The 14,447-nt window shown below is 38.5% G+C and overlaps 1 protein-coding gene across 1 annotated transcript in view; it reads left to right on the top strand.

The window, feature by feature from the left end:
- The window catches only part of SLC30A7 (solute carrier family 30 (zinc transporter), member 7), an 88,983-nt gene that overhangs the window by 38,445 nt on the left and 36,091 nt on the right, over positions 1 to 14,447 (top strand). Inside the window, exon 8 of the mRNA XM_006830908.1 lies at positions 3,693 to 3,828. Within this exon, the coding sequence (XP_006830971.1) occupies positions 3,693 to 3,828 (136 nt within the window). The remainder of the gene's footprint in view (positions 1 to 3,692; positions 3,829 to 14,447) is intronic.

Raw genomic sequence — 14,447 nt, 5'->3', positions numbered from 1 at the left:
ACTTACTAGAAAATAAGGGCTTAGTGACACTTGCTACTGAAATTAGTTTTTAGGTCAGCAGATGAGATGCAGCCAGGGACATCCCTATATAAGGAAAATCAAGAACAAAGTAATTTTTTTCTTTTTCCTTTTAATGTGTAGGGTTTGTTTTGTTGTTGTCATTGTTAATTTCTAATCTGCCAAAAATAATGATTGAAGAATATAAAGTTTTAAAAGCACATATCACTCAGGAGTTTGTAGTTGAGGAATACTCAGTCTACTTAGATGATAAATATCTTTTGTTTGATTCATTTTTAAAACGTAAACTTGTTCCAACATTTGCTTTTGTTGTTGTTATTGATGACTCCTAGTGACCCAACATAACAGAGTAGAGTTTTCAAGGCTGTGAACTTCTGGAAACAGATTGCCAGGCTTGACTTCTGAGGGGACTCTGGGTGGGTGTGGACCACTAAGGTTTGGGTTACTAGTTAAATGCTTAAGCTTTTGCACCAAGTCAGTACTTAGTATATGTATCTGCCAGGGATGCCAAAGCCATTAGTTTGAGCTGCACCTAGAGCATATTTTTCTTCCCTTCCTTGTTTGCAACACTTATTAAACTTAATTCTGTGCTATTTCATAATGCTCACCCTAGAGAACCACTACGCTACGGAAAAGATGAGGCTTTCTACTCCCGTAAAGATTTACACCCTCGGAAACCCTGTACAGGGTCGCTATGGGTCGGACCCGACTCGATGGCCCTTAACAACAACAACAACAACAACCCTAGAGAAAGTGGTGTGTGTGTGTGCTTGTGGTTTTTTAATAAGCTAAGTTTCTGAACATAAAGTGTTTTCAAGTTTAAGTAAATTTTGAGTTTACCTTTAAAAATTGACATGCTTTTTATATTCTAGCTGTTTCTTTATAGATATCATAATTGATAGAGTTCTGATGTGGTGTTGTAGGATAATTACTGAACTGCTAACTGCAATGTTAGTGGTTCAAACCCACCAGCCACTCCTTGGAAACCCTATACAGGGTCACTATGAGTCAGATTCACATCTATGGCATTTCACCAACAACAATCATAGTTGATGCTACTGAAGAATGTTCTATTTTTAGAAACGCGTGGTTGAATTCTTTTTAGGAGACAATGCTTGCTATATGGTAAATTTTACTTATTAAACACTGAAATGTTGAAGAATTAATATTCATTGCAACATTCCAAAAATATAAAATTTAATTTTTAATGAAATTTTAATGGTTTTCTATGAAACCATTATTTATTAAATGTAGATACTCTATCTAAGGAGCCCTGGTAGCATTGTAGATTCACAGCCTTGAAATCCTTGTACAGAGTACCTTGAGTTAGACATGACTCGGTAACTCACAACCACCACCACCACCACCAATACTATATCTAGCTTCTTAGGCAGTTAGCATATCAATGTCCTACCAATTTAATGGGAGCACAGTGGCTCCGTAGATTAAGCACTGCACACTGCAAGGTTGACAGTTGAACTCATTAGTCACTTCATTAGAGAAAAATTAGACTTTTTACTCAGGTAAAGATTTATAGCCTCAGAAACCCTATACAGGATTGTTATGAGTCGAACCTGTTCGATGACACTTTAACAAGAGCAGCAGCAACAACCAATTTAACATTTAATAAAATAATTAACATTCAGAATGTATTTCATATTTATTTTAAAACATTTTGGATCCCTGCTTCCTTTTGCATTGCATGTGAGTTTAGTTTTTAATCTTAGGTAACAAAAACCTAAGGAAAATGAATATATACCAGGATTAATGGAGTCCTGGTGTGGTACTGAGGGTTAATGTGATAGACTGCGAGGTCGGTTTGAACTGCTAGGTGTCAGTGGTTCAGGCTCACCGGTTCAGGCTCACCGGTTGCTCCTCACCAGAAGCCTTACATAGGGTCACTGAGTTGGAACCGACTCGACAGCATTTAACAACAACAGCAACATGATTAATAGGATTATTTGTGGTTGTTGTTAAGTGCCATGTCACCTCATAGCCATTCTTGGTAGGGTTTCCGAGGAGCAGCTAGTGGATTTGAACGACTGACTTTGTAGTTGACAGTCCAATGCTTATTGTACAGTGACACACCAGGACTCCAGTAGAATTTTGTTGTCGTTAAGTGTCCCTATTCCTCCTCATAGGGACCCTTTATAAAGTTTCCAGGAGTGGCTGGTAGGATTGAACTGCCAAATCCACCTGACTAGTGTTAATCTTACAGGGCAACACCAATAGAATTATGTTGTTGTTAAGCGCCATCGAGTTGGTTCTGACTCACAGTGACCCTGTATAGTAGTTGGATTTGACCACTGACCTGTGGTTCGTGGTGCAGTGCTTATCCTATAGAGCCACACCAGAACTATGTTGTTGTTAAGTTCTGTCAAGTCAGTTCTGACTCATAGCGACCCTGTATGTGGTTTCCGAGGAGTGGCTGGTGAACTTGAACCGCTGACATTGCAGTTCAAACAGGCCTTGCAGTCCAGTGCATTAACCTACGGCACCATACCAGTAGTCCTTACCAGAATTTTTATTGTTGTTAAGTGCTGTAAGTTACTTCTGACTCTTAGCGGCTCTGTATAGGGTTTCCAAGGAGCAGCTGGTGGACTTGAACTGCCAACATTGCGGTTCAAACAGGCCTTGCAGTCGAGCACATTAACCCGCAGCACCACACCAGTAGTCCTTACCAGAATTATTATTGTTGTTAAGTGCTATGAGTCAGTTCTGACCCTTAGCAACCCTGTATAGGGTTTCCAAGGAGTAGCTAGACCTTGTGGTTCCAACTGACCTTGCAGTCTAGTGCTTTAGCCCACAGTTCCACACCAGAAGTATGTGGTTGTTGTAAAGTACCGTTGAGTCGGTTCCGACTCACAGCGACCCTGTATAAGGTTTCCAGGGAGCAGCTGGTGAGTTTGAACCACCAACCTTGTGGTTCAAACCGACCTTGTGGTCCAGTGCTTTATCCCACAGCACCAGAAATACGTTGTTATGTGCCGTGGAGTCAGTTCCAACTCATAGTGATCCTGTACAGGGTTTCCAAGGCTGTAAATCTTTACGGGGGCAGAAAGCCTCATCTTTCTCCCATGGAACAGATGGTAGTTTCGAACTGCTGACCTTGAGGTTCACAACCCATTTCATAACCACTATGTTACCAGAATTCGTAACCACTATGTTACCAGAAATAGAGTCCATAGGAAATTCTAGTGGTAATTGTTTTAATCACCAGCAGAGGGCTCTGTGTGTACACATATTTGTAGCTTGCAATTTATGGTTTCTTGACTTACTCTTTTAGCTGAATGCAATTTTTTTTTCCTTCTGTGACAAATGATTAACTCTTGAACTCTTTGACCAGATATGAGTATGCACAAGCAATTTTTAAAATCAGTTTATTTCTGTACTTCTTCATGTACATTATATCAAAAGATGAAAGTTCACTTAGAGCAGGTATAATTTACAGGTCAAATATTTTATTCCCAGCTGGTTTCAAAATGGAAAAAATGATTTCAATTGGTAAAGTCATACTGCTGTGTGATTACTATACAGTGAATCTATGTTCTTACAGATTTTTCAATTTGCTGTTTAGTTTTAAATATAAAGTTGAGAATATAGTTCTAGGGAAGATTTATATTTTAAATTGGTCACAAGGTATTATTTTTATTCTGATTATGCTTTGTTTCTAGGCGTATTTTTACACATTCTAGCAGACACACTTGGGAGTATCGGCGTGATTGCATCTGCCATCCTGATGCAAAATTTTGGTTTGATGATAGCAGATCCTATCTGTTCAATTCTGATAGCCATGCTTATAGTTGTAAGGTAAGTGTTAGGATGTTATTTTCAAGAATTAACGTGAGAGAAAGGTGATAAATATGCTACTTAAATTACAGAGCTAAAATTACTATGTTGGTTTTCTTTTGATTGTCTGCAGACTTCTATGTAGATTACTTCTTTTTCATCTCCCTATTTTTTTCACTTCTTTGGTTGCCATGTATTTCTTGCCTATAGTTTGATGTGTTTTGGTATTTAACAATTAAATTTTTCAGTTCATTATTCAAATCACTAGTAATCTTTTCTAATCCAACATTGTATCTTTAGAGCAAAACATTGGCACTATAAAATATATTACCTATAGTTAGAACCCTATTCCTGTGGTACATATATTTTGCACTATTGAATACAAAAGATTATTCTTCATGTTTTGCTAAACTATTTTTACTATGTAAAACAACGCTGTTGTTGTTAAGTGCTGTCGAGTAGTCCCAACTCATAGCAACCCTGTATGGCATTTCCGAGGAGTGGCTGGTGAGTTTGAATCACTGACTTTGCAGTTCAAACCGTCGTTATGATCGAGTGCTTATCCTACGGTGCCAGCCATGCTGGGACTCCAAAATTACATTATCATTGCAGAAATCCTGTACAAATACTCCCCAAAGTGTATTTATGTCTTTCCTCTCATTTAGGTTATAAAATTCTTGAGGAAGGATTTGTCTTTTAACTCTTTGTCTCTTCAGTGACTACCATAGTGCCGGTGTATATACGTATGTGTGTGTGTGTGCCTAATTTCTTAATAATTGCTGAATTACATTGTATAGTTACTTCAGGTTTATCTTAATCTGTGATATTTTTATTACAGATGTAATTTATCAGAATAATAAGATAATGTGTACTTTTATTTAACAAACTTTGATTATTTAAAAATACACATTTTTTTCTCTTGGACTATGTATTTTATTTACCCATATGATTTTACTCTCAGTAGAACTCTTTGTAATAATAATAAACATCTACTAGAGGGCAGACTATAGCTTATAGCTGAATAGAACAAAAATGTTTTAATAGATGGTGTTTAGTCTATTAAGATTAGTCATAAAAGAAGAATTTTAAGATTTTGTCTAAGAAATAGAATGCATATATAAGTGGGCTTCATAAAGTTCTTGGAAAAAAAAAAAATGAAGCGAAAAGATAATGGGATTTTTATGCCTCCTTAGGAATTATGGTGAGGTGCTAAAGGATAAGCACTGGACTGCTAACCCCAAAAGTCAAGAGGTTCAAACCCACCAGCCACTCCTTGGAAACTTGATAGAGCCACTCATTGGCACTTAACACCAACATATTAAACATGCAGATTTTTAAAAAAAATCCTTTTAATTTGTTTGTACAAGCAAACAATTTTTATGACACCTGTAATACCTTTTTTCCATCTTTCGACATCTTCATATTTGGAAAAGTTCAGCTTAGATACCGTCTACTCTGTGAAATATAATCCCGGATAGATTGGATAACTTCTACATGGGTGCCATTTTACTTGTGCTTTCAGTGTTCATTGTATTCTGCAGTGTATTGTTAATTCTTACTTGCTTATATAAAACCCATTCTGTTTATTGTAGTGCTGCAGGTAGGGTCCTTCTCATAGAGACCCCATGTAGGATTTCCATTTCCAAAGAGAGCAGTGGGTTTGAACCACCAGTCTTGTGATTAGCAGGCCAGTGCTTGTCCTACAACATCACACCAGGGCCTCAGAAACCTTTATGTTGTAGTTGCTAAGTGCTGGCAAGGTGGTGTCAACTATTAGTGACCTTGTATAGAGTTTCCAAGGAGTGGCTGGTGGGTTAGAACCCCTGACCTTGCAGTTAGCAGTCCATTGTTTATCCTACAACACCAAACCAGGACTCCAAAAACTCCTTGTAGCAGGGTTGTAATAATCCATTTTTGTTTCCACTGTTATTAATTCTGACTAATTGGACTTTTACTGCCTACAGGTTGGCCTCTTCATCTCCCTTAACACTTTTCTTTACACCATGCCTAAAATGATCTTTAAAATTCATCAATGACTTTGTGTTGATTTATGGTGAATTGAGAGAAGGTTTTCAAAGCAGCAAACATATACTTTGCTTCTCACCAATGACTCTTATTATCTTTAGAAACTCTTTAAAAGGACTTCATGATGTCACCTAAGCAACTCTTCAGTCTTTCTGTCTCACTGTTGTTACTAAGTACCATTGAGTTGGTTCCCACTCATAGCGATCCTGTTTAGCGTTTCCAAGGAGCAGCTGGTGGGTTTGAACATAAACACTGGACTGCTAACCGAAAGATTGGCAGTTCAAACTCACCAGCTGCTCCTCAGTAGAAAGATAAGTCTTTCTGCTCCTGTAGAGGTTTACAGCCTCAGAAATCCTATACAGGGTTGCAGTGCATTGGAATCCACTCACTGACAACAGCAGGAGAAAGATAAACCTACTGAATAGCCTTTCTTTTTGTCTATTTCAAGCTCCATGATGGCAAACTGCTTTTCTGCATTGTTGTAAAGTCAGTACCTAAATCTGCCTGGGAAAAATTGATACACAGCATATGTTATTGTTAAGTACCATTGAGTCAGTTCCAGGGAGAGGCTGGTGGGTTTGAACTGCCTACCTTGTGTTTCAAACTGACCTCGCAATACAGTGCTTATCCTTCAGTGCCACATCAGGACACAGCATGTAGTTAAATAAAAATTAAATTCATATATTTTTTAGGGATTCTTATTTAATTCTATTCCCATTCAATTATTTTACAAGTATGAATGGATATATAAATACATAAATAAGTCAAACATGCGCTCTGGTTCAGGCACGGCAAAGCGGGAGAAGAGATAGAACTTTTTAACTGGAATGTAACAAACACACATAGACAAAAGTACACAAACAACGGGCAGTCAGCTCTCTGACCAGGAAGATGAAAAAGACAAAGTCTGATGTTTTGATATTACACTATAGTAGAGGAGAGAGATAAAGAACTAATAAATAATCCATTCAAATATCAAGTAGTTATCAAGTACTAACTAGTGTTGTTCAGATAGGCTGTTTCAGTGGTAAGAGAAGACTTCTGAAGAGAGCGTTTAAGATGACATTTGAATGTCACAAGAGTCTATCAGAGGAAGAACATTTAGTCTCAGGAGCAGCTTGTATAAAAGCCCTCTCATAAAAACACCTTTACTACTGAAATGAAGCCAGTATGGCTACAGCATAAGAATCAAGGGGGAAGGAGAGTGACTTAAGATAAAGATGTACAAATAGGTCAGGGAAAATAAGTCAGAGTTAGGAGTTTGAATTTTATTCCAGATGCAGTGGGAAGCCATAGTGGAATGGCACTTTTTGACTTATACATCATTTGGGTAATGTAAGGAGGCAAGAGTACGAATGAGCGGACCAGCTGCAATGTTATTGCAGTGGGCCAAGTGAGAGGCGATTGTGGCTTCACCTGAGGTACTAATCTTGGAAATGGGAAAATGTAGCTAACGTTTGAAAATGCTTTGGGACTAGTGCTAACAGGATTTGCTCTTGGGTCAGGAGTTTTGAGTAAAAGAAGAGAATCAAGGTTAACTCTAGGAGTTTTACCAGGGCTCCAGATGGGTTCATTCCATTTGATTCCTGGGTAGCTTGTTAAAATGTGGATTTTTATTTAGTGTATTTGGGGTGCAAAAGCAAATTCTCAGCAGGGGATCAGACTGGAATGAACTGTTCAGAAGCCCTGACTTTTATTGGAGCAGCTAATTGAATGAAGGTGTCCTTAAAGAAAGAACGGAGATGAGGAAGAGTAATGTTTTTGTTTATTTTTTCATCTTTTGTTTGTTTTACAAGAGATTGCAGATTAGAAGTTCCCTTTTGGTTGTTAGTAAGTTTGAGAGCTCTCATTTAGACATCTACGAGGGGACTTCAGAAAGTTTATGGAAAATTCCATTATTTTTTAACTCCATTTTTCCATGAACTTTTCAAAATTCCCTCATATATGGGCATTTCAGGTAGGCCTTGAGTATACTGTTGTACTTAAATGCTGTTGCATTGACTCCAGTTCACAGTGACCCACGTCTAACAGAAATGTTGCCCAGTCCTGTGCCATCCTCACAACAGTAGGTATGTCTGTGACTCTTGTTGCAGTCACTGTCACTTTGTCTTGTTGAGAGTCTTCCTCTTTTTGGCTCACTCTCTACCAGGCATGATGTCTTTCTTCAGGGATTAATCCCTCCTAATAATGTGTCCAAGATATGTGAGACAAGTTTCACTATTGTCTTTTAAGGAGCATTCTGGCTGTACTTTTTCTAAGACAGATTTGTTTGTTCTTTTGGGAGTCCATGGCATAGTCAATATTTTATATATTCCTGTATCTGTGGTATAGAAAAATGGAATTATCTGGCACAGATACTACCATTTCCACCCCTTGCATTCTCCTGGAAGACGTCTTGTGGTATTCTTTGCTGCTGAATCTAATTTAACTTTAGGACTCCTTTCTATACGGTGCTTCAAACAGACACAATCAGCCAGCCAAGAGAATGGTGTTGGAGGAGAATATTGAAAGGGCTGCCAAAAGAACCAATAGATCCATTTTGGAAGAAATATAGCCAGAGTGCTCCTTGGAGGCCAAGATGGCCAAACTTCATCTCTCATACTTCAGACATATTGTCAGGAGGGTTCAGTCGCTGGAGAAGGATATCATGTTTGGTAAGGTGGAGGGTCAGAGAAAGAGAGGAAGACCCCCAACGAGATGGATTGGTCAAGTGGCAGCATAGATGGACTCAAGCGTGGCAACAGTAGTGAGGTTGGCCCAGGATTGGGCAGTGTGTTTCGTTTTGCTGTGCATAAGGTTCGCTATGAGTCGGTACCGACTCGATGGCACCTAACAACAACAACAACAGACCTACTTATAAAATATTTTCTCAGTTATTATTGTTGGCAGCTGCCATTTTGTCTGTTCTTAATTCATAGTGAGAAGATGCAACATGGAATTGGGCTATTGTGACCCACAAGGTTTTTATTGTTTAATTTTCATTTATATAAATATATGGTACTTATCATCTGGTAGCGTAGTGGTTATGAGTCAGGCTGTGAGCCGCAAGTTCCGTAGTTCGAAATTACCAGCTGTTCTGCGGGGGAAAGATGAGGCTTTCTGCTCCCATAAAGATTTACAGCCTGGGAAACCCTGTACAGGGTTGTTATGGGTCGGAACTGATTCCATGGTGCTTAACAACAACAACATCATCTGATGCTTATTATTTTAAACCTTATCATTTTCGTTATTTGTTTTTCTTTTTTCTGATGACAAAAGTAATTCTTGCTGAATATGAATATTTCAACATTACTGAAATGTATAACTTACCTATTTTAATGTTCTCACAATCTAGCTTCTCAGAGATACCCAGAAAACTTAAATGGATCTTAAAGTCACTGAGTGCTGTTTCGTTGTCTGTTCTGTGCCAGGAAGTAAGCAATGGCGGCCAATCCCCACCCCAAATGAATGTACAACTAGATCCTATAATTTCCGGGGGTGATAAGCGGTATGAAGCAGGCCATGGTATAGTAGAAAGACTTGGCAAGGCCCTGGAGAACCTGACATTTGAGCAGAGGTGTGAATGGTGAAGGAGTGAGGTCTGAGATTGTTCAGAGAAAGAGCCTTCCTGGTAGAGGGAACGTGAAGTGTGAACACATGGAAGTGGGTGCATGCCGGGTGTGTTGGAGGGACAGCAAGAAGGCTGATGCAGATGAAGTGCAGTGAGCAGGGCATAAAGTGCTAGATTTCTATATTGGGATGGAAGGTATACATTTAAATGCCATCAGCTTATGTATAGTATTTAAAACCAGGCAACTGGATGACTTCATATAGAGAAGGGGTATAGATAGAAGAAGAGGTCTGAAGACTGAGCCCTAGGGGGTGGAGGTGAGGACAAGGAAGCAGCTCTGGCCGATGAGAATGAAGTGGAAAGGCCAGTAAGGTAAGAGGAAAGACACAGGCATGCACTGTTTTCAAAGCCATGTGAAGAAAAGTGTTTTGAAAAGAGAGTAATCAACCCTGTTAAATACTGCTAGCACTGACAATTGGCAATGTAGACTAGAGTGGTTTCCGAAGAGCAATGAGAATGAAAGCCTGCTCAGAGTCCCCTTGAGAGAAGGGGGGGTGGGGGGAGGAAATGGAGATGGTAAGCATAGTCAACTCTTTCAAGGCCTTGTGTTGTAAGGGGGAGCAGTGGAATTGCCTGGCAGCACTGAGGGCCCACTTTGAGGTTTGTGGTCAGGAATTTAAAGTGAAAACAACCAGTGTGGTTGTACATTTCCCCCCCCAAACAATCATATATAGCTGCTTGGTAAAAGGTATGGCATAGAATTGCATTTAACAGGCTTGGGGTTTTGTCAGGTGAGTGCTGACAATGAGAAATAGGCAACTCAGGGGTTATAGTGGTGGAAAATGAAGATTTAAAATAAGTGATAGAAGTTTAAAAAGATAATGACAGGTTAATAGGGAGTCCTGGTGTGGCACTGTAGAATAAGCACTGGGCTGCTAACCTCAAGGTCGGAAACCTTACATAGTGTCTTTATGAGTTGAAACCAACTTGATGATAATTAACAACACAGTTAATAACCTGTAGGTTCTGTTTGAAGAGTAAGAGTGTTAGTGTTAGGGACAATAGGAAGGGTCCAAATTGTAACGTGCTTAAAATTGAGATCTTAAAGCCTAAAGTATAATCATAGGAGTGGACATAAGACATGAGGTTGTGTTGTCCACATGAATATTTAAATCAAGAGAAATGAAAGGAATAAAGGTGAAAAGATAGCAAGCCTGTTGTGACACTCATCAGTGACTGAAGAAAAACCATCAAGATTTTTAACACTGGGAACTAGAATAGTCATCTAATGCATGAATCTTAAAGGAACTGTGTTTTGGCAGTTTGAGCCCACCAGCCCGTTCCACAGAAGAAATATGAGAAGGATGAGTCTGTTTCCATAAAGATTTACAGCCTAGGGATTTACAGCTTTACTTTGCCCAGTCGGCTTACTATGAGTCAGAACCAACTCACCAGCAGTGGGTTAATCTTTACCTGAGCAGATGGTCAAGTCTTTTCTCCCTTAGAGCTGCTGGTGGTTTTTGTACCAGTCTTTAAGTTATCAGCCTCACTCTTCTTAATGAGTGAGCCACGAGGGCTCCTTATACTTAGAGTTTGTTGTTCTTAAGGGCTGTGGAGTTGGACTCATAGTAACCCTGTATAGGGTTTCCGAGGAGCAGCTGATGAGTTTGAACTGCCAACCTTGTGGTTCAAACCGATCTTGAGGAAGAGTGCTTATCCTACAGCCCCACACCAGGCATATAGGAAAGAAAGTAGCATTCCTTAACAATTTGTAGGGAAAACTGTGTCCTTTGGAGACAGCCAGTTTTCAGGTAAGCAAGAATCTGTAATAAATCTTCAGAGAAAAGACTGCGGATGCAAAGAAAATTACATTTATAAATTATTGGAAAAAATTATGTAGACAAAGAAACTTGTTAAGATATAGAAAAGAATAAAGAAAAACCTACCCATAGTTTGTGCAGCCAAGAGAACCAGATAAATGTGGGGGGGCGGGGGGACCGGTGGGAGGTGTTCCTTTTGACTTTTTTTCTTTATTCCTGAGTCTCTTTTATTTTACTCTTAGAAATTTTGTGTGTGTTATGTGTATGAAATTATATTCTGACTTTCTTTTCTTCTTTTTTTCTGATTATAAAAGTGATAAAGGCTATACCACTCTAGACTATGGCCCTTCAGGCCTGAAGATGACCTCACACACATGGCTCCATTTTCAGCCAAACAACAGATGATATGTGTATGCTGTTGCATGCTGTTGAGTTAGTACCAACTCATAGTGACCCTGCATAGGGTTTCTGAAGCTTTGTATCTTTGTGGGAACAGAAAGACTCATCTTTCTCCCACGGAACAGCTGGTGGATTCGAACTGCTGACCTTGCAGTTAGCCCAACACGTAACCCACCACCCTACGAGATCTCCTTCATGTCTATAAGGGGAGCAGTAACACTAGTGACATATTCACACCTTAGAATAATCAACCATTTGATCCTAAAAGGGCCACATTTACCCAAGGACCAAGTTTGGAAAGGCTAGGGGAAAAAAGGAACAGCGACAGGAAAGACAGACAGGAAGCAGAAGAAATGATCTTACCTTGTGGAGACTGAAGTCAATGAGATGAATCAAAATGTGTATGGCTTGTTGATTGGAAATCTGATCTGCTCTTGAAACCACCCAACTCACAAATGAAAGTAATGTCGATCATTATAGAAAATTTGAAAAATGCTGAAAAGTATAAATTATACAAGCAAAGAAAAACCAGTTAACATCACAATATCCAGAGGTCTCATTACCACTGTTAACAGTATTTCTTTACATAATAAAATTTCAGTCTTGATTATTATTATTACTTACATTGTTTGGTTTCTACTATGTTACTGTTATTAAGTGCCATTGAGTCGGTTCCAACTCATAGTGACCCTGTATCGGGTTTCTGAGTAGTAGCCGGTAAATTTGAACTGCTCACCTTGCAGTTCAAGCTGTCCTTGCGGTCAAGTGCATTATCCTACAGCACCACATCAGGACTCTGGATTCTACGATGTGTACTGATTATTAAGCTTGGTCAGTCAATATCAGAGGATTCACAGGGACCTGTTAGTACTAAGATAAACACTGTACTGCTAAGCTGCAAGGTTGGCATTCAAACCCACTAACCCCTCTGTGGAAGAAAGTTGAGATTTTCTGTTCTTGTTAAGATTTACAGACTCTGAAATCACTATGAGTCAGTTCACTATGCATAGGAATAGACTTGATGACAGTGGATTTAGGTAGGAATGGAAGGGAATCATTTTTTAAGTCATTTAAATTTTGGGAATTTAAGCAATGGCTTAAATTCAATGATAGTAAATGGCAACAAGGTACAAAGCAACATATAAAGTTTTACTTATTCAAGCAAAGTGTATGCATCAAAATTATGGCTTTTTCTTTACATGCATTAGGGAAAACATATATCTAGAATGTTAATTGGTTTTATCTGGGTGGTATAACATATAAGTTATGTTGCTTTTATATTTTTTCTAAGGTAAACCAACATTTCTGACTTGCATCTTAAAAAAACAGACAATTTTTGGCATCCCTGGGGTAATGCAAACAGTTGAACACTCAGTTAGTTACTAGCCAAAAGGTTGGTGGTTCGAACCTACTACGAAGCACCTTGGAAAACAGGCCTAGTGATCTGTTTACAAACAATCACAGCCTCAAAACCGTATTTCATGCAGTTTTCTGACACACATGGGGTAGCCTTGAGTCAGAATTGACTTGACAGCAACTAGCAACAACCCAGTGAGAATCTGAAACTGTATCCAAAAAGCAGCGTTTGTTTTTAAAACAGAGGACAATGTACAATATAAAGAAATCCATTTTCAGTTAAGAAACACTAATTTACTTAAATGTTCACACAATGATGAAATACTTGCAAATAGCTCAGTCTGAGGTGTTTTTTAAATTCGTTGAGAGTTTTCCAAATTAGCCAAGGCTAATTTTAGGAAGCAGATAAAAACTCTAAAAGAATTAACATAAGATACATACGTGTATCTACAATTCACTGAGAGCTAGAGAAATAATTGCTGTTGTTTAATGCTGTCGAATCTGTTTCAACTCGTAGCAACCCTGTATAGTGTTTCCAAGGAGCAGCTGGTGGGTTTGAACTGCTGACCTTGTGGATCACAGTCTAATGTTGATAATACAGTGCCACTCCAGGGATCCAGAGAAATAATGGTACTCTATATATTCTGTAGGTCTAACATTTAGATTGTCTGTGGAAATAAACATACAGCTATCCCTTCTAGACTACCCACTGTTCATTCTTATGACCAGAGTGTAATAAAAATTTCCTTTCATCCTTTCTTAACATAGTCAAAGATTGATAAGATAAATTCCAGAAAACTTTAGTTTCCCAGTGAAAAGCCAAAAATTGAGTATTACAGTGTATTTTGAAAATACACATTCTATTAAAGATTGCAAAATAGTATTGTTCTTTTCCCATTAGTAAAGCAAATTGGAATGGAAAGTGAATTCATAACTTAGAATACAGAAATCAGAATGATTTGTAGCTTTGAATCTTACTGTAATTTAAAAGCAGTATGATGGGGTTTCAAAAATTCATGGAAAATGAAATTAAAAGATAATGGAATTTTCCCATAAACTTTTTGAAGCCCCCTTGTACCATTTACATACTAAGGAGCCCTGGTGGTTCAGTGGGTTAAGTGTTAACCACAAGGTCAGTGGTTCAAACCCACCAACTGCTCCAAGGGAGAAAATTGAAGTTTTCTGCTCCCATAAATATTTACAGCCTTAGAATCCCCAAAGAGCAGTTCTGTTTGGTCTATACAAGGGGTTGCTACAGCGTCCGCCTCAGGGTCGCTTAATAACAGCAACCTAAATAAAAGAGAATTCCTAAGCATGATGGAAAATAAAAAATATAGGCAGCATTCAGAAATAATCTCTTTGGCTGGTATGATAGTTCTGAAACCTTGTTGGAGTTAAAAAAAAAAAAAAAAAAACAGTTTCTGCAGTTTTCACCAGGCATGATCTTAGGATTTTTTGTACCTTTTTACAGTAATCATTTATAAGTAAAA

Source organism: Chrysochloris asiatica, unplaced genomic scaffold (genome assembly GCF_000296735.1).
Source record: "Chrysochloris asiatica unplaced genomic scaffold, ChrAsi1.0 scaffold00002, whole genome shotgun sequence".
In the NCBI taxonomy this organism is placed as follows: Eukaryota; Metazoa; Chordata; class Mammalia; order Afrosoricida; family Chrysochloridae; genus Chrysochloris; species Chrysochloris asiatica.
This window is presented reverse-complemented; position numbering and strand designations above follow the sequence as displayed.